Raw genomic sequence first — 21,042 nt, 5'->3', positions numbered from 1 at the left:
AGCGCTTAGAGATGTTTTCAACATATTAAGTGGTATAGAAATTAAATAATAATCCATCAATCTAATTTTTATTTTTATTAAATTATTTTGACACACCATCAATGGGCGGTAGCTCATTTGATAGACTCTTAATCTCAGAGTTGTGGGTTAGAGTCCCACATGGCGTAAAACAGTCTTGTACTGCAGGGAGTTGCACTAGACCTCATGGTCCCTTCCAATTCTATGATTCCATGATTTTAAGAACAACTTCATTATACAGATAAGTTTGAGTTCACACAAAAAAATATAATGAGTTGAAAGTTGTGCATAAGGTTCACTCCCCACCCCTTTTCCTCATAGCAACCCTGTGATGTAGGTCAGGCTGAGAGGAAGTGACTGGCCAAAGGTCCCCCAGTGAGATTCGTTGCTGGAAGTGAAGGAATGGGTTTCCCAAATCTAAAATCTGACTGTGCAGTCAGTCTGAAACAGGCCCCAAAATCCCATTTTTCCTTCTCCATTAGCTAAAATGCATTAACTTGAGCACTTGAGCACTTGAGCCAAGAACCCAGCTGTATAAACAAAGCTCTCTCCTTTATCAGTCCATGACGCCTAATGAATGGCCTTGTCCATTCCAAAGTGGAGCAGGGATGACACATTTGGGTCTTATCTTACTTCCTGACCACACTGATGCATAGACCATTGTCCGGGAACGGTGCCAGCAGTGTTCTTAGAGTTGATGACCTCCTGCCCCAAGATAAGAGTATAGGAACAGGAACAACCTTTTATGGTCAGGAATACCGGAACAGGAATATCTGTTTATCGTCATGGATGTCAACTTACGTGTATAAGCTGACGTGGTTGAATTCCTGGGGAAGGGGGGAGAGAGTGCCTGGAGGATATATATACACTGCATGAAATTTCTCATTTCTTTGGACTTGCTGTGATCTGACCACGCAAGTGCTTTCTGCTATCCTGAGAGCAGAATAAACTCTCTCTCTGAACCAAACCTCGGTGTCATTTGACTTCCTTTCTCCCTCCCGGGAACAACGCAGACCCCACCAGTCTGTATAGTCTAATAAGGCTTCAGAAGTGGGATCTGAACCCTGGTCTCCCATGTCTTGGTCTTAAACTCTTACCATCCCACTGGCAAACACTTGTGAGCACTCAAGACAAGGATGGAGCCAACACTGCGTGTTCAGATTGCCATCGTGAAGACAGGGAGTGCAGGCAGATGAAGACTCCCAACATCTCTTGCCTAATGAATAGTCAGTAGCTAATCGCAACCCTGGTTGTGGTCAAGCCATTAGGCGCGATGAACATTTTGCCCACTGTGGCCTCGTGTTATTTATCTAAATACTGCAAAGCCTTCAACGAAACCTTAGAGAGACGGCCATAAAATGTTCAAATATCAAGAAAGGAGTGCTTCTAATGAATCCCGGCCCTAATGACAGCACTTAAGGGTTTTCTGGAAGCATCTGCTTGCAATTAAATGCCTGTCAAAATATTTGGCACGGTGACTAACAGTTCAGAAAATAGCTCCCAATGAAAGCTACGAGGTTTTTTTTTTTAGCATGTGGGCTGAAGCGGGTCTTTAAAATAGCCACAGCAGAAAAGTTACAGAGGAAATGAGATTTTCCCCTATTTGAGAATCAGCTAGTGTAAAAGAATTAAGCACACAGACTTCCAAGTTGCTCAGGCACCAGCACATCCATGTTGGAAATCAAACCCACCACACTTCCCTTGTGCAGCATCTTACTGATACATCTGATGGCACAACCAAACTATGTTTAGCAAATTCACAGGTTGCCATGGAAACGACAAGGCATTGAATAGGAATTAGCAGGATAGGATGTACCCAATGTCTATGGCTCCCTCCAACTATTCTTCCTCTGTTATTGTTGTTGCTGCTGCTGCTGCTAATGATAGAATGGCATAATGTGTTGACTTAATGCTAATGCCAAATCCTTTCCTTCCTTTCCACCATTTTACAAACTTTACTCTCCTCTATATGCATGCTGATGCTCCATGTACAGGGGTTCAGTTCATTGATGTAAAGGTAAAGGACCCCTGGATGGTTAAGTCCAGTCAAAGGCAACTGAGGGGTGCGGCACTCATCTTGCTTTTCAGGCCAAGGGAGCTGGTGTTTGTTCACAGACAGCTTACCAGGTCATGTGGCCAGCATGACTAAACTGGTGCAATGAGACACCGTGACGGAAGCCAGAGAGCACGGAAATGCTGTTTACCCTCCTGCCACAGTGGTCCCTATTTATCTACTTGCACTGGTGTGCTTTTGAACTGCTAGGTTGGCAGGAGCTGGGAAAGAGCAATGGGAGCTCACCCCATCGCAGGGATTCAAAGCACTAACCTTCCAATCAGCAAGCCCAAGAGGCTCGGTGGTTTAGACCACAGCACCACCCACGCCACTTTGATGTAGTGAGATCAAGCCAGTTTCAGTGAATGGGGAAAGCCCTTGCAGGCATCCAAACCACGGTGCAAACTATCAGATGCGTGTAAGGGTTGGCTTGTCTTAAAATGTACCCATTTCATGCAGCTTACCTGGTGTGAGTCACTATGTCGGTCAAAGCACCACCTTCCAAAAACTCCATAACAACCCACAGCTCATCTCCCACAAGGTAGCTGTTGTACATGTCGACCACGTTCTCGTGATGATAGTCTCTCATTATTACAACCTGAAAGAACAGAAGAGCAGAACCTCTGAATGGTGTGCTAATGGGTTTTTGCGCATCTGTTGTTTTTTAACTCGCATAGGCCAAATTGTAAATACATTTTTTTATAGAACAGCAGCAGCAAGACACACACACACATCTTTAAAAAAGAGTTTTAATGTGAATTATCAGCAAAATAACATTGAACTAAAACATATTGACCTTGAACCAAAACAAAATCCTCATGTGGAACTGGGCTTTAGGTATATGTTTGGTTGAAGGACACAAATCCTGCCTTGTAACTCCGGACCTTCCCCCAGTGAATTAAAAAAGTGACTTGCAATGTGAAGCGATGGGTTTATGATTGTGTAAAGGGTTCCTGTGCCCACAGCAAATGTGTAGAAGTAGAATTTGAGGTGGGTGCAAGTTGGAGTGAAGCTGCTAAAATGCCTCTTCCCAAAACTATTAAAGATGGAACACAGGAGCGCTGTTCTCCTTTGCTGGCAAATGGAGAGAGAGAAAGCTTGCCCTCCCATCACAACTTGGCTCTCTGAATCATGAATTGTACATTTAAGGAAGGTGGCATGAAAGCTTTCTATAAAGAGCTTTGGGAAGACAGGGAATGGGAACGGGCTGGTCCCATCTGAGTGGCACTCTATGACCCCACTGCCAGCACTGCAGCAGATGGTCTGATGCTAGCATCTACCCTCAGAGAAGAGTGGTAGTGTGGGGGCAGAACATGTACTTTGCATACAAAACGTCCCAGGTTGCATTCCTGGCATCTACTGTAAGGGCAGGGACAGACTGTGAGAAGTGAGGTTACAGGGAACCAGGCAGTGCCCACCCTGTGGAATGCCCTCCCATCAAGGCAATAAGCAACTATCTTGCTTTTAAAAGACATCTGAAGGCAGCCCTGTTTAGGGAAGTTTTTAACGTTTAATGCTGTATTGTGTTTTAATATTCAGTTGGGAGCCGCCCAGAGTGGCTGGGGAAATTATTATTAGACTCCGTTTCTGAAAACCTCATAGAGCCACTCCGGTTAGCGTGGACAATATTGAGATAGATAGATAGAGGAACTGTTGGTTGTGTAAGCCGGTGTCCTCAGGACTCTGGAGAACATCTGGATCTTTTTGGACCTCCTTGCTTTAGCTTCCTGAACACAACTTTTCCTTCTTCGCCTTTGGCAACTTAGAGTGAGATTAGTAGCTTCTGGTGGCAGTTGCCAAAAAGGGCTGTGGAAGGCTCTGTTTTGTTTGGAGCTAAGGAGATAGTGAGTGGGGGAGAGTAAATGTTTTTGTTACATAAAGATGGGAGAAGGGTGACTAAATCAAAGCAATGGCTTCTGTGTATGAGAGAGAAGTCCTGGTTCCTAGCTAAGCCCTCTGTAAACTTTACATCACACAGACATCCAGCAGCTCACAGAGGTGTCTTTCAAGACATGTGGTTACAGGCTATGCCTTTTAATAATACTTTGTCCAATTCAGTGCCATCCTTAAGACCAATTAGGCATGCTTACGTCTAATTTTATTTTATTTTTATTACGTTTCTAGCCCACCTTTCTTCCAAGGAGCTCAAGGTGCAATGCCCAGTTCTCCTCGTTCCCCATGTCTTCCTTAAAGGTAAAGTAAAGGTACCCCTGACCGTTAGGTCCAGTCACGTACGACTCTGGGGTTGTGTGCTCATCTCACTCTATAGGCCGAGGGAGACAGCGTTTGTCTGCAGACAGCTTCTGGGTCATGTGGCCAGCAGGACTAAGCCACTTCTAGTGAACCAGAGCAGTGCATGGAAACACCGTTTACCTTCCTGCCGGAACAGTTCCTATTTATCTATTTGCACTTTGATGTGCTTTCAAACTGCTAGGTTGGCAGGAGCAGGGACCGAGCAACGGGAGCTCACCCCGTCGTGGGGATTCGAACCGCCAACCTTCTGATCGGCAAGTCCTAGGCTCTGTGATTTAACCACAGCGCCACCCACATCCCACACATGGCTTCCTTAAAGGTAAAGGGACCCCTAACCATTAGGTCCAGTCGTGACCGACTCTGGGGTTGTGGCGCTCATCTCACTTTATTGGCCAAGAGAGCCGGCATACAGCTTCCGGGTCATGTGGCCAGCACGACTAAGCCTCTTCTGGAAAACCAGAGCAGTGCATGGAAACGCCATTTACCTTCCCGCTGGAACGGTACCTATTTATCTACTTGCACTTTGTGCTTTCGAACTGCTAGGTTGGCAGGAGCAGGGACCGAGCAATGGGAGCTCACCCCATTGTGGGGATTCGAACCGCCAACCTTCTAATCGGCAAGTCCTAGGCTCTGTGGTTTAACCCACAACGCCACCCACGTCCCAGCATGGCTTCCTTACCTCTACTTAAAACCAATGGGCACAATCTAACAGCGTGCTCAAGCCCAGCTGAAATGAGTAGGGTGGAAGCACCTTCCCACACTTCCAAAATGGCGTACCTCGTTGAAGAGCAGTTCCCTCCTTTGCTGCTTCCTGAGATCCATCTTCTTCACTGCAACTTGCTTCCCCGTGTGCTTCTCTGTGGCAATGCAAACGATACCAGTGGAGCCTTCCCCAATTTTGATGAAGTTGTCCAAGTACTCCCGAGGGTCACCAGGGCTTACCACCAGCTGCAAGGCTGCTCGGAACTGCTCATGAGAGACCCGGGAGGGTTGTTGGTCTGAGGAAGAGCCCCAGCTTGGTGGAGGATAAGCACTTGAAGTGATACTCGGGGAGCTTGGGTAAGAAGCTGTGGAAATGTAATGTGAGCTTGGCTGGAGAGAAGGCTGGTGGTGATAGTGGGAGAATTTGTGATAGACTGCTGGGTACTGGTAGCCACTGCCTGAATACGTGACTTTGCTTTGACTTTGAGGTAGCTTGGTTGGGCCTCGAGGATAAGTGTCTGACCCAGACAGTGGTGGGCTTACAACCATCTGTGCTCGATCATAATCCAGCTGTGAAAAGAAGCAAGTCAACAGGTAAGCGTGGTTTCACGTACATCGAAAGACCTACATTGGCTCCCAGTACGTTTCCAAGCACAATTCAAAGTGTTGCTGCTGACCTTAAAAGCCATAAAAGGCCTTGGCCCAGTATACCTGAAGGAGCATCTCCACCCCCATCGTTCAGCCTGGACACTGAGTTCCAGCTCCAAGGGCCTTCTGTTGGTTCCCTAACTGTGAGAAGTGAGGTTACAGGGAACTAAACAGAGGGCCTTCTCGGTGGTGGCACCTGCCCTGTGGAACGCCCTCCCACCAGAGGTCAGGGAAATAAACAGCGATCTGACTTTTGGAAGACATCTGAAGGCAGCCTTGTTTACGGAAGCTTTTAATGTTTGATATTTTATCGTGTTTTTAATATTCTGTTGGGAGCCACCCAGAGTGGCTGGGGAAACCCAGCCAGATGGGCAGGGTATAAATTATTATTATTATTATTATTATTATTATTATTATTATTATTATTATTATTATCCATATACCCACAAAACACTTTCAAAACAAGATACAGTTAAAACAACTAAACAACAGGTAAAAGAGACTGAGGTAGTCATTTTGTTATGTCTAGAGCATGACGGTCTTTGTTTCTTGAGACCTCTGAAATAAACTTTACCACGGTCAGTGTATATTATTATTATTATTATTATTATTATTATTATTATTATTATTAGTGTTTTCCAAATAATGAGAGGATGTCATTGCTCTTGTGGTATCTCTTGTTGGGCCATCTGAGCATGGCCAGCTCCCTACTCAATGTATCTCTGAGGAACCAAATGCTGGCCCCTACTAAGTGGGTAGCTTGGTTAGAACCAATTGGTACTTGGCAGTACCAATAATGCCAAGGTTGCAGGTTCGATCCCCATATAGGGCAACTGCATATTCCTGCATTTCAGGGAAGGGTCCCTTCCAACTCTACAATCTATGATTATATGCTACTTGTTTCAACCGATACACAGTAATCTCTTTCAATGAAACACATTATTTCAAGAAGAGTAAATGCCACAGCTCAGTGGTTAGGGAAGGGAGCAACTGATGGCTGCAGCTGGAAACATCTGGTTGAACTCTGGTGCAGGTAGATTGCAGGCAACTGTCATTCATGGGGGGGCGGCCACAGGTTTGTGGACAGCAAATGCTTTGGATGCCTAAGAAACCCTGGCATCTCCCGTTAGAAGAAGAAGAAGAGGAGTTTGGATTTGATATCCCGCCTTTCACTCCCTTTAAGGAGTCTCAAAGCGGCTAACATTCTCCTTTCCCTTCCTCCCCCACAACAAACACTCTGTGAGGTGAGTGGGGCTGAGAGACTTCAGAGAAGTGTGACTGGCCCAAGGTCACCCAGCAGCTGCATGTGGAGGAGCGGAGACGCAAACCCGGTTCCCCAGATTACGAGACTACCGCTCTTAACCACTACCCCACACTGGCTCAGTTAAAAGGATCTTTGACAGCAAGGGTGGGAAGTAATATAAAAGGATGTCACATAGAGGAGGGAGAAAGGTTGTTTTCTGCTGCTCCAGAGAAGCGGACACGGAGCAATGGTTCCAAACTACAAGAAAGAAGATTCCACCTAAACATTAGGAAGAACTTCCTGACAGTAAGAGCTGTTCGACAGTGGAATTTGCTGCCAAGGGGTGTGGTGGAGTCTCCTTCTTTGGAAGTCTTTAAGCAGAGGCTTGACAACCATATGTCAGGAGTGCTCTGATGGTGTTTCCTGCTTGGCAGGGGGTTGGACTTGATGGCCCTTGTGGTCTCTTCCAACTCTATGATTCTATGATTCTAATTCTGCCTGTATCCTTAGGGACCATCAGGCAGTCGGCACAGGTGACACTTGGTTAGATGGGCCAGTAATCTGATTTAGAACAAGGCGTCTTCAAATATTACTGATTTCCTGCTTTACCAAGATGACTCTAGTAGAGATAACTGCAGCCAATTCTGCAGAAGCCAGATGGAGGAAAGGAACCTGTGGCTGAACTCCAACTTCCATCAACCCTGACCACTGGCTACATTGGCTGTGGCTGATATGGAGGTCCATTAGCTTCTCATCCTTGGTTTTCAGACATAGCCTTCAGACCATGGGCACAATCCACAAAGAAATTGTCCTGCACAATCTGCATTGAACTATCGCAGGTCCCATTCATCTCTGGTTCAGGAGAACTTCCCACTAGATCTCACCCTACATTTGTGTCCTTCTACCATGGGTTTCAGAGCTACTAAGCACACATTGTGGGTTGCATAGCTGCTTCTGCAGCACATGTGCTCTTGTATACTGGAATTGCAAACCTGTGCACAGTTAAGGCAGGTCTCATTGACTTGAACGGGATTTTAGGAGTCGCATTATGTACCTTATTCACAGCTCAGGTCTTTACAGTTATTAAAGCCTATAGCAGATATGCGAGTCTCAGCACCCTTCTTAACTGGTAAGATTTCCTCATCAGTGGAATGTGACCATATTATCGCTCTCCAAAATTACAGTGACTATTGTCCTCTCTGAAGCAGTCTGGGTTTTTCTTGCACTTTTATTCAGCCCAAATCCGGGGTGCTGACTTTACCCCCCCCCCCACATACACACATTGGGTGGGCGGGTGGAATCATGTGATATCGGGGGCGGGGCAGAGGGTGAAAATCACCTTCCATGGCTCCCACCCCCACCTGGTAGGCCAGAGTTCGCCCAGCAGGCCAGTGTTCACTCGGCAGCAGCAGGGGATGTCAGCCCCCTCAATATGGGGGTCAGCCCCCCACCTAGAAATATTGAGGGGGCTGAAGCCCCTTCTGCCCTCTATAGTTGGTGCCCCTGGCTGAAATCATCTACCAGTAGAATCTGACCCTACAGACTGCTACATACCAAATCTTTTTAAAATCCAGTTACCTTTTGGCCAACTCTTTCCAGGCAGAGGTCCATGCCTTAATGCTCCACATCTGAGCATTTCTGGGGTGGTCCCCCCAAAAAAAAGCTTTCCCCACAACCCCCCCCTTTAAAGCTGAATCAGAGCAAATGTCGATTCAGATCTCCCACAAATTGATGCTTGCTTCGATTGTGAAGTTTTCACAGTGGATCAGCCTTTCTCAACCTGTGGGTCCCCAGATGTTGTTGAACTACAACTCCCATCATCCCTAGCTAGCACGACCAGATCTCAGGGATGATGGGAGTTATAGTCCAACAACATCTGGGGACCCACAGGTTGAGAACCGCTGCCTAGAGCCACAAGAAAAAGGTGTTTGGACACAGAGCAGACTATGCCTAGAAAGAGTGGAGAAAATCTTAGTGTGGATAAGACCTTTCCCTTTCATACTGTTAATGTAATAGGAAAAAGTTCCTTTCATCTGGCCAGCCACTACTGGGGTAAGTCTGATCTGCTCTGATTCTAGCTATCAGTGGTTTGAGCAGAACAGCTGCTGCTGCTGCCCAGTCAGTCTGACAGAAGGATGGAACACAACACAGTGCAAAGAGCATGTGCCACGTAAATCTCTGATACATTCTCTCCTGCACTGTAATGAGTGTGAATAACTGTTTTTTGATGGGGTTAGAGGGGATATTATTGCACAACATTGATTGGCATTCTGAAGCCTGTGAAGCAACACAGTTTCCTATCAACTCAAAGTCCATCGGGACAGATTGATGCAGCAACATCTGTTTGTACAACACACAACCAATTTCCCTGACCATTCCCCTTGTTTGACGAGACAGGGGATGTTTCATACTGTCCACATCAGTTCAGAAATAGCTTAGTTTACAACCCAGTCTTCAGAACAGAACACGACCCTCCTGGAAATTTGCTTCCCTAATTGCAGAATCATAAGTTTTGGGCTAAGAGGGATTGTATCCTTGTCAAAACTTTTCCTCATCGAAAACTGAACAGTGACAATTGCTGGCATTTTCATATGCCTAAGGATAACAATTTATCAGAGGCCACACATTAAGTCAGGGATGGTGGAATCTGAGGCCTTCTAGATGTTGTTGGACTCCAAATCCCATCAGCCTAAGCAAGCATGGCCAATGGTCAGGGATGATGTGAGTTATAGTCAAAGAGAGCTGCAGGTTCCCTGCTCCTGCATTAAGCCCAAAAAGAATGAAATTGCAATGAGTTGCTTTAGAAGGCTCCTGAAAATGAATGGTGATTTCCATTCTACCACATACTAGATTATCAACTAAAGGTTTAATTGTAGATGTAAAATAATTTGTCATCTGATTAACCTTTGGGACTGGAAAGAACCAGACAAAAGCTAGCTACTGGATAGCTCAGCCAGTAGAGCATGAGCCTCTTAATCTCAGGGTTGTGAGTTGTGAGAAGACTCCTGCATTGCATCTATGATTCTAAACTCAAAAGCACGAGGCTACTAAAGGTAGCTGAGTACAGGCCATTTGATAAGAATCAGTCTTAAAATAGCCTTTTAAGATGGCAGATATCTGGTAGGAGAGGATGGGAGTAGGGTCAAGCAACACTAAGGAGGCCCGGGTTAGCTACCACTGCCTTATGGGTAAACTGCTGTAATGCCAGTGGTTCTGTATGGAGCAAAAATATCCTTGGTTTAAGACATCCTTTGACCTGTTTGGGTGGTCTTAGCACCTCTGAGCATTTTAGTTTCTTACTCCATAAAAGGATGTTGTACAGTGGGGGGAAATGCGGACAACAGCAGGTGATATGATCAGGAGGCTGGAACATCTTTCCTACAAGGGAAGGTGAAAGTTTTCAGGGGAAAGTGTGTGTGTGTGTGTTTGAAGACTAGTGTTCACAAATAAAACTGAATGGCAGTAGATTCCATTTTGATGAGAACAAGGACATATTCACCAAGCACATAATTCAATTATGGAATTGGCTGTCATGTGGTGATGACTACTGGTTTAGATGGCTTTAAAGGGGGGTGAAGACAGGAGTGCCTGGCGTGCTCTGGTCCATGGGGTCATGAAGAGTCAGACAGGACTAAACAACTAAACAACAACAACACGATGAACAAATACACAGAAGATAGACCTATCAATGGGGCTTTATGAGGTAATCTGTGCTGGATACCAGTTTCTGTTGAGAGGGGAACAGCTGGAGAGAGGTTTATTGACTTCATCTTCTTCTTGTGGGCTTTCTGGTCAATGTAAGAAACAGGACGCTTGGCTACATGGACCTTCAGTCTGATCCAACATGGCTGTTCTTATGTTCTTCACAGTATGAGCTATAGGTGACTGTAGCTACCAAAGGTCCACTGAAATCAGTGCCAATGTTTCAATATGTCCTTTCTAAACCTGAATCTATCACAATAGCACAATGAGGAAAGGCTACAGCTCAGTGGTAGAACATCTGATTTGCATGCAGAAGGTCCTAAGGTATCTCCAGGAAGGGCTGCTGTCAGTTGGCAAAGACATTATTGAGTAGATGGACCATTGGTCTGGACATGTGGACCATTCAGCAGCTTTGTATGTTCTTAATATGATGGACCTAGAACTTCCTTGTTCTCAGAAGGCATTCTAACTCAAGTATTTCATTTATGCTTGATTTAAAAGCTGTTGATCTTAAGTCTATTTTTAAGGTAAATACTTTTCTCTAGGCATATGAAGCTGCCTCCCAGTGGGTGAAATTTGAGTCTATCTTACTTGGTAGTGCCCAACTAGCATTGGTTCTCCAAGGTCTAAGGCTTTGATAGTACCAGCTACCATAAGCCCTTGAACTGGTGATGTCAGTTAATGAACTAATGTGGGCTTGAACAAAGGATCCTTCCTTCAGCATTTTTTTTAAAGCCACTTTTCATGTCGTTTTACAATGTTTAACTTTACTTAAATATTATTCTAATTAATGGATGGATGGATCAATTGGGTGAAAGCCAAAAAGCTGAACATTAACAATCTTTAACTGGTGGAGAGTAGCACTAGCAAAGACTCAAAACCAAAAGATGTAGCATCTCCACATTACCTGTAGGAACAGATAATTCACAGGTTTAATGGTCCAGGCATTCCATGTGTTTGGATGAAGAGATATTGGAAAAATAGTTCCCCAGCTACCTTTATAATGTTACAAAGTTGTGTATCTGGCAAAATGAAAAAGTAGTCCATGTTTGCTGGTGGTTAGGCCAGCATGCCCAATGGCAAGGGATTATGGGGATTGTAGTCAACAATATCTGGAGAGCAAACTTGGGTCCCCAACTCTTGTTGGACTACAGTTCCCATCATCCATGACCACACCACTGGTCCTGCTAGCTAGGGATGATAGGAGTTGTAGTCCAACAACAGCTGGGGACCCAAGTTTGAGAAGCACTGTGCTAACCCCTGGGGTGCGGTTGTATATTTATGTGTGTAATCTCCAGTCAGTAGCATACATGCAACTTGAGTGAACTATGCGTATATAGCACAGAATATCACACAATGAGATTTCATCCCTGAGGGAATTTATAAAATGGGCACATCAAATGGCTCAGCCTCTTTTTAAAAGGAGCCTTCTCAAGGAAAAATACAGGAGTTAGCCATTTCCTGAATTATTTCCTAAAATGACCAACTCTTTTTAAAAAAAATCCCATCGTTTAAATCAAAAAGTCAAAAAGAAATTAAATCAGTGGCAGTCTTTGCAAGATGACAATGAAGTTTTACATTGACGCTTAATCAGATTTGCTTGCGAGAGTTTAGAATTCAGACTATTTCATTCTTTGTTGTTGTTTTTTTTAAATGTCCCACCTAGCTTTTTATCCATTTATTCTTGACATTCTCAAATATTCTTCTGAGCCAGTCTGAGGAAAATGTACCTATGAGGGTGCAAGATTAACAACAACAGAAAATGTAAACCATTTCTGAAAAGGAATAATTTTCAGCTTTGTTCAAAGCAAAAGAGCTTGGGATAATGTGCGTAACATCTCCGACGTGGGTGGGGGGTTTCGACACAGACTCATGATGTAGCACAATTACAAATAATTATAGCTGTGAATTTATTTAATCAATCAATTTCAGTGGTGGCGCACAGGGAGGACAAAGCATAGAGCTCTTAAACAGCTCTCCGTTGCTAGTTTTACTGCTGGCTGGCAGCCAGGAGTTCCCTGATCCATGTTAGTTAAATGCACATTAATCTGAATTTGGCAGTGTAATCAAGGATCCAACTGAACTGTGAAATTGAATTCTGCAGTGGAACATCATTTGACCATTTTATGCTAAGACTGCAGGGTGGGGCGGAGGCGAGAAAGGGAGTTCGCCGCAGCATCAATTTGTCACTGTAGGCTGCTGCATGGCGCCGGAGTGTTTGTGAGTAGGGTGTACTCAATGGAGGAAGATAGATTTAATGCAGAGATTAGCATCTGGCAAACTCTCGTGTCCGGCGGACTCGCTCGTCTTTTAATCTCACAGCAAGCTTTGATGGAAAGAAGGCTTCCTGCAAGCTCAGAAGGCGTATCTGAAGTGTAGAGCTGTCGGGCTTCTCTTTCTCAAAGAAGAGTGCTTCCAAAGGCTCCAGAAACTGCTGACTATTCACCAAGTGCGGAACCGCCAATTGCGTTTTAGAGCTGCAAATTTCAGAGATATAAATGAGCTGGGTGCCGGCAACAGACACGTGTGATTATTTCGCCCATGAATTAATGGCAAGCTGCTTTAATGAGCTCGCTGTATCTCGCAAAATGACAAAGGAGTCCATGTTTGCTGGGGATTGGGTCAGCACCATGCTTAACATGGGAGGCTGACTGCTAATAATTTAAGTGCTTCTCTGACTCTTCCTCTAGTGCAAGACCTCTCAGTTTCAGTTTTATTTGTACAAGTGGAGCGGTGGCTTGCATTCATAAGGAAAGCCTCTCTGGAAGAGGTTGAGCCTATTCCATATTCTGTTGCCAATGCTGATGAGCATCTCAAAGAAACCTAGGTATGGAGGAAAATAATGGCATTTGTCCGTCACTTTGGTTGAAGTGACCAATTGCTCTTTTGGGTGGTAGACCTTCTAAAGATCTTTGGTTCATTAGAAGGCCTGTTCTCTGTTTTTTTTCTGAGTGTCTGAGGCTATACCTTTTCAAACTTTTCTCAGGTCATGACAACTGAAAGTTTGAAAGCCAAAAATGAAGGAAACCTGGCTGCAACCAAGCATGCATTGAAGACGCCCATCCCTGGACTACTACAAAACCAGATGTAAAGTTGATATCCTACCAAGGTAGCATTGGTTCCTGTAACTGCACTGTGAGAATCTGGGCTGGGCACAACTTTGTAATTCGAAAGCTGTTATATTTATATATATTTGTTTACAACCATATCCCACTGTCTTTCCATAATGGAATTCAAGCCAGAAGGCTTCCCATCTGGTCTCCCATCCAGGTAGTGACCGGACACAGATCTGCTTAGCTTCTACAAGGTTTTCTTTCATGTGACTTTAGACCACATCTTGAGAGGCTTTGCTGTGTTTGCTTTTTACTTATGTGAAGAGCTATAGCAGTTGCCTTCTCTCTTTCTTTCAGACCATTGAAATTAAGCGTGTCTATCTGCCAGTCCTCTCCCACCTTTTAAATTAATGGTTACAGGTTCTCTCCATGAGAAAGCTCTTGACAAATATCCAGTAAATTATTGAGAAGAGGTTGGTTGGTAATTATTCTGCCCCCTCTCCTCCTTGTCTTTTGATAATGATGTGGACAGCTCACATGTTAGATAGAGTCTAATTACCTTTCCATGTTAGTGATTTGAAATTTACTTTAATGAATTGAATCAGCATTAGTATTTTTTTTAAAGGCATGGCCGACTACAAGAGACAGGTTTAAGGAAAAAAGAAAAACAAAACAAGATTTTGTAAAATGCACTCATGCTTATATTTTACACACACTTATGACTCAAGATGCTCCATTATCATTATTATTGCTTTCTGTGACATGCGTAACAAAAGATAAACTTGACACACCTTAATTCTAATCAGGTCTAAGCATAGAGATCCACAGCATTGCAAAATCCAGAGAGTGGCATGCACTATACGTATTGTTTCATTGCATACTTCTTTTTGACATTTATATTTTAATTAATCTCCCAAAGGAAATTCTTTGAATGACTGAAGAAAATGGAAAGAGGTGGGAGGGAAGGGAATCTGATTGTTCAGGTCCAGGTCAGCAAAGCAGATTAAGTTCTGACAAGAAATCCATCAAAAGCACAGCACTGAAACGGAACATGCTGCTGCTGCAGCGGCAGCTGTGCTGCCTATTCTCTCTGTATGGAAAGCAAGGATGTTCTCCCTTTGGCACAAACTCATTTCACTTTTCTTCTGGGGAGGGGAGCGAAAGTGAAATAGAAGGTACAGGATGAGAATGCAACATCAGCAGCAACAAGAAACAACCATTTTGTACACTTCGAAAGAGCAAGGTGTAAGAGATTGCTGGGCGTGGGTGGGGAGTGAGCCATCTGATTCGAATGCAATCGAAAGCGCTGATCCAGAAATCCAGCCTCTGTGGGTATGTAGGTGGATAACTGCGTCTCTGCAGAATAGCAGAGGAAAACAGACAATGGACATCCCCACCGTGACATGTTCAATTAAATAAAATGAAGTGCAGCTCTCCCACCCCACGTAGCTGATTCACTGAAATGAAGACTGACTCAGTGGGCATTGTGGACTGCAGTTCAGGCATGCGATGAAATGTGTCACATAGCCCGTAGCCTGCCCAACCCCTGGATTCACCATGGGGCTGAACTGAAATGCAGAACAGGTTCAGAATGCCAACTTGGAATGAATGGGAGAATGTGCCGACAAGCACAAAGAACAATAAACTTGTGGGATTTCCCGTTACAAGATGCGGTAGGGACGGCTATTGGCTCAGATGGCTTTGCAGGGAAATTAGACAAAGTCATAGATAAGCAGGATACCAAAATGGAAGTTAGAGCCTTAGAGGCAGTATATCTGTGAATGTGGGTTTGGGGTTTTTGGGGAGGGGAGGCACAGCAATTCTGTGTCCAGGGCAGCTGTTTACCAGCACCATCTGGTACGCAGGCTGAGACCCTACCTGCCTGCAGACTGTCTCGCCAGAGTGGTGCATGCTCTGGTTATCTCCTGCTTGGATTACTGCAATGCGTTCTATGTGGGGCTACCTTTGAAGGTGACCCAGAAACTACAACTAATCCAGAATGCGGCAGCTAGACTGGTGACTGGGAGAGTTAGCTGGGACCATATAACGCCGGTCCTGAAAGACATAAATTGGCTCCTAGTCTCTTTCAGAGCACAATTCAAAGTGTTGGTGCTGACCTTTAAAGCCCTAAATGGCCTCGGCCCAGTGTATCTGAAGGAGCGTCTCCATCCCCATCATTCAGCCCAGACACTGAGGTCCAAAGCCAAGGGCCTTCTGGTGGTTTCCTCACTGTGAGAAGTGAAGTTACAGGGAACCAGGCAAAGGGCCTTCTCGGTAGTGGCGCCCACCCTATGGAATGCCCTCCCATCAGATGTCAAGGAAATAAACATCTATCTGACTTTTAGAAGACATCTGAAGGCAACCCTGTTTAGGGAAGTTTTTAATGTTTGATGTCTTATTGTGGTTTTAATATTCTGTTGGGAGCCACCCAGAGTGACTGGGGAAACCCATTCAGTTTGGTGGGGTATAAATAATAAATTATTATTATTCTATTATAGCACGGGAAGGGAGCTGTCTTCATGCCCAGATTTCTGGGCTTCCTGAAGATGTCTGGTTGGCTTCCATTGGGAACAGGATACTGGATTAGATGGGGATTGATGCATCAGGGTTCCTTTTATGCATTTATGGGTAGAGTCAGCTCATATTGTACAGTTCTAAAAGGCTCAGTTAAACTAGCTCTTACTCTGGAATAAGCCTACAAAGTTCACCAGGATTGTGCTGGGGGCAATGGCATATATTGCTGCAAAAGTCTTCTCCATAACAAAGACTTTAACTATTTGCTTGTATCAATTGAAGCTCAACCATATATGCAGCAATAGCAGCCAGCTATGGATTTGCTGTTTCATAAGGCTTGCTCGTGTCTGTGCATTTAGGCTAATATGTTCCATGCACATGCTCAGGCACTTGGCAAGGAGAAATATTCAGTCTAGAAGTAGGAAATGGTTAACATTTTGGAAGGTCTTCAGGATGATATTGATGTCACTGAAAAATGTCAAGGGAGCTTTACAGAAGAAGGGGCAAAATTTAGATACCCCCATCCCCAGAGGTAATTTAAAAAACAAACCTTAACTAAAAATAATGATGGGGAGCTAAATAATGTATGTCATTAATTGATTTTTAGACTTAAACCATCACCATTTCCCCTGAGGAAGACATCTGGTGTTGTTTTTTCCTTATGCAAAAACACTATTTGTTTTGGAAATCATAGACTGGTTGGAACAGACGAATGAAACAGGCACTGCAATCCTATATCTGCTGACCAGGAAGTAAGTTCCATTGCACTCAACGGGTCTTTACTTCTGCATAGTCATGTATAGAATGGCACTGTGAATCAGAAGCATCATTTTGACATGGAACACTCAGATATGAGATGTATTTTTGAGAAGATGTGCTCAAATCCTCATGGGAAAAGGCTTCAAACGACTGAGTGGGCCCGGTGCGTGTTGCGCCTGCATGATGTCACATCGTCTGGAGGAGCCAGTCACTGAACTGACAACATGTGATCCAAGTGACATCATGCAGAGACAATTAGGGGGGCAGCCACTTTCCAACAAACATTGAGGAGGGCGAAGACATATTGGCCCACTAGAGTTGGGGCACCTGGCTTCATGAGAACCATGGCGTTGCTCGCAGGAGAAGCTATCAAGCATTTACAGGAGGGATGGGGAACCTTTGACCCTTCAGATGTTGTTGGAATGTAACTCACATCAGCCACAGCCAGCAGGACCAATGGTCAGTGATGGTGCATATTGTAGTCCAACGACACCCTTGATCTATAGGCCATTCTAGACACTGCATTGAATGTGTGGATGCCGCCCCAAACAGCAACCACCCACTGACTCCCTCCTCTTTAACATATTGGAGAACTTACCTATTGGAGATCTACATCACTGGATTTCGCTTGTTTGCGGTGGAGTTACTAATGACATAAAGTTAGGACCCACAACAGGCAAATTCTATTTAACGTAATGGGAAGTGGAGTGGGACAGATAAACATTTGGCTATTATTATCATCATTATTTTGCAGCTGTTCATTTAAGTGTCATGTTAAGGGAAGCCACAGCAATCGGACCACCCTCATTTTTGCTTTTGTCTGACTGTCCTGAAATGCAACTTATTCCCACTGCTGTCTTGTTTACTATCTGCCAGGAAAACAAATGATGATCGGCTGCCGAGGCAACTTCTTCTGTATGATGGCGGTCAGTGGGGGTAGGGGTGGGCAGGGAGCAGTAGCTGGGTATGGAAACTCTTGTACCAGCTAGCCAAAAATGTATAGATCATTATGGGATGCATACTTAGATTCCCATCCAGATGCACGTCCCATTGGAAGAAATGAAGTGAACACCCATATTTGGATACACATGGGGTTGCTGCTGGAGGGACACCTAAAAGCACAGATATCTGAGGCTCTCTTCAATTAGATCTGATATTATGAAGCAGATAGGTGGAATTTTTTTTTGGCAACAAATGGATTGGTTTTGAACAAATCTAGTAATAGATGTTGGCCAAAAAACAAACAAACAAAAACCTATCACTGAACTACCCAGCTCGATTTAGTGCCTGTACCAATTTTTAGAAGTAGCACTGGAGTTCCAATCGAACCATTAAAAAAATGAGAAACCTTCATACATATTCAGAGGCCTATGTTCAAGAACCTTTCATCTCCCTGGAAAGAAACCAGGTCTTCTGTAGGACCCACAAGAATACTGGGGCTAAAATCAGATTGCAAAATAAGTGTTCAACTCCAAATACTGAAATGACCACAACGTCGAAAAGGTTGACCTGTAAAAGTTTACCTTTGGAATGCCTGCTGCGGTTTCTGATAATCGAGGGTAGGTATATGAGCTATACGAATGGCCTTGCTGATGGGACTTAAAAGCACTTGCTCCATAGGGCATGATTGGCTCTTGGAGACCAGAGCCTGACCTGGACCTCTGTCTCATGGCAGGTTGAGGGCTTGTCTGGTTTACATAGGACGACTTTGGCCTTTTGTCATAATCATCCTTAGCCCAGTCGCTGTCACTGTACTCTAGTCTCTCTCCTGAACAATGACTGTGAATGGAAGTCCTAGAAGGAGTGAAATGAAAAGGTTCTTTATAATCCAGGGACGATCCGCTAGGAGCCCTCTGATATTCCAGCTTCAAACCACCATACTCATTCAGTTTGCTTTTCGTTTCCATGTGAGCATGATAATCTGGCAAGAACCTAGAGATATCAGACTTCAGGGGCTTAGCTTCTGAAAAATACATTTCGCTGGCTTTCACTTTCGCCATGTGCCCATTTTGCTTCGCAGCACAGCTGCCCCTGGAATATCTGTCCAACTCTTCCCCATGAATGCTCTTGTCTCTGTACTTTTCGGCAAGGAAGTCCGTAGCAGTCTCCGATTCACTCGAATACTGAGAATACGTGATGTAGCCATTTTCCTGCTGGTGAATTTCGATGTGATTGGCATGTCCCAGGCGAGGGGTGGGAGGGCTCTCCTTCCGGAGCGAGTTGGAACGTGTCACGGAGATATTGTCGAATTCTTCGAGCAATCCATTGATTGAAGTATCCTTGCAAGGTTTATTTCCTCTAACGATGGTCTGGGAACAGAAGATAGCTTTTGATTAAAGACCGTCTTAGATTTCATGTTACTGTGATAAAACTATTGAGCAGAGCAATTTCAACAATGTGGCGAGGAACAGGCCGATAGCTTGCCATGTCCCTCCATCAAATGTAACATTTTAGGACAAAAAAATTGTCATTTCCTCCTAAAGATGCATTATTGCATACTATTGAAAACTCCATATACAAGTAGAGACTATTATAATAAATTGCTACTTGATGCCAGTCTGTACCAGTGCCAGGCAAAGCTAACAACTAGTTTGCCAGCATACAACTGAATGAAAAGAAATCACTCCTCAGTTTAGATTTACTTATACAAGTGGATATGGAGCACAGGATGTCCGCTTATTATTGGGCACTTTATTCTTCCCTAAAAAGAACACTTAAGGTAACACTAGCAAGGCATTGTGAGACAGAAGGAAGAAAAGGAACAAGATATACAAGGGATACTTTTCTTTTTGGCTCTAAACAGCTTTCATGGCATCTCAGACTGAGCTTTATTAATCTGCTCGCTTCTCACAGGGCCAGAAGCCTGGAAATAGCTAGAGTGCCAGACTGTCAGGGACTAGACTGAGGGCGAATGGTGGAGACCGTCCCCCTCCTCCTGCACTTCCCAGAGAAGAGGGAGACAGCATAGATTTAGAACAGAGGTTTGCAGAAGGTCACAGTTCAGAGGCTGCAGAGGGGAGAAGCTGAGAAATAATGGGAGAGGAGGAAGAAGAAGTACCAAGTGAGAGACAGCTAACAGATTGTGTGTCTTTGGAAAGCATGCCAGACCCTCCCTCTCCCAGCTCCTGGTGGGCTTTGAGTAGGAGAACAGAAATCTCAGAGGCAGAAAACACAGATTAACTGATGTAGGAATGATGTATAATAGGAGAGGTGGAGGGTGCGGGACTTTATTCGAAGCAACGCCATTGTCTGAGAGAAGACATCCTAAGTCTCCTTCTGTGAATATTGAATAAATTACCTTGGTAAGAACGTCTTGTTTTCCCATTTCTGGCAGCCAGCTGTGAGGGAGGGTGATCGGATTCCCGGAAGCCACATACCCTCAAGCGTCCTGATTTTCCAGGGACAGTCCCAGAATTATGAAAGCCACCCTGGCTTCTGATTTGTCCCTGTTTCCTCCATCAGTGCTGCTGCTGTCAAGCTTGGGGAGGAGGATGAGTCGCCACTTGTCTTGAGCGGTGGCAGTGAAAGAGCATCCCATTACCTCTCCATGGCTGCCGCAGCCAGCCTCCTCCCTTGGCCAGTTCATAGCAGCAGCTGGAGAGGGGTTGAGGAGGAGGAGAGGGTGCTGCCGCCACCGGGGCCCATCCCCATGTCCCTGAGGGGCAAGCGGAGGGCCGTACTTGCACTGGTTTCTGTCTGCAATTACAAGCTGGTGTTGCTGTTTTGTGGCTTTTGATACTGAAACCATAGGGTCAAACGAGGTGCGGCAGATGTGCTCCCCTTTGACTTTGAAGCCATTCAGTAATGTGACTGTGTTTCAACTGACAGCCCATTCATATTTAATTACCACATCATAAAACAGCAGGATTGGCAATGAAATGCTTTATAATTTAATGCAAGACTGAAGCACCCAAGGGAAACCCACTTCCCTTGTCTCAACATGTTGCTCAGATACAAGGGCCAATTTAATATTCTCCCTGTGTTTAAGCTTCAAGGCAGAGGAGATTCTTCTCTCTCTCTCTCTCTCTCTCTCTCTCTCTCTCTCTCTCTCTCTCTCTCTCTCTCTCTCTCTCTCTCCCTCCCGCCTTGCTCTCCCT

The 21,042-nt window shown here is 44.7% G+C and overlaps 1 protein-coding gene across 3 annotated transcripts in view; it reads right to left on the bottom strand.

Moving 5' to 3' along the window:
• The window catches only part of PAK5 (p21 (RAC1) activated kinase 5), a gene marked incomplete at its 5' end in the record, with an annotated part of 132,991 nt that overhangs the window by 14,449 nt on the left and 97,500 nt on the right, over positions 1-21,042 (bottom strand). For all 3 annotated transcript variants that reach the window (XM_081906197.1, XM_081906196.1, XM_081906195.1), the window contains 3 exons: positions 2,536-2,669; positions 5,102-5,596; positions 18,469-19,254. In XM_081906197.1, the coding sequence (XP_081762323.1) occupies positions 2,536-2,669; positions 5,102-5,596; positions 18,469-19,254 (1,415 nt within the window). The remainder of the gene's footprint in view (positions 1-2,535; positions 2,670-5,101; positions 5,597-18,468; positions 19,255-21,042) is intronic.

The sequence above is a fragment of the Podarcis melisellensis genome (assembly GCF_964234715.1).
Source record: "Podarcis melisellensis genome assembly, chromosome: 3".
Taxonomy (NCBI): domain Eukaryota; kingdom Metazoa; phylum Chordata; class Lepidosauria; order Squamata; family Lacertidae; genus Podarcis; species Podarcis melisellensis.
This window is presented reverse-complemented; position numbering and strand designations above follow the sequence as displayed.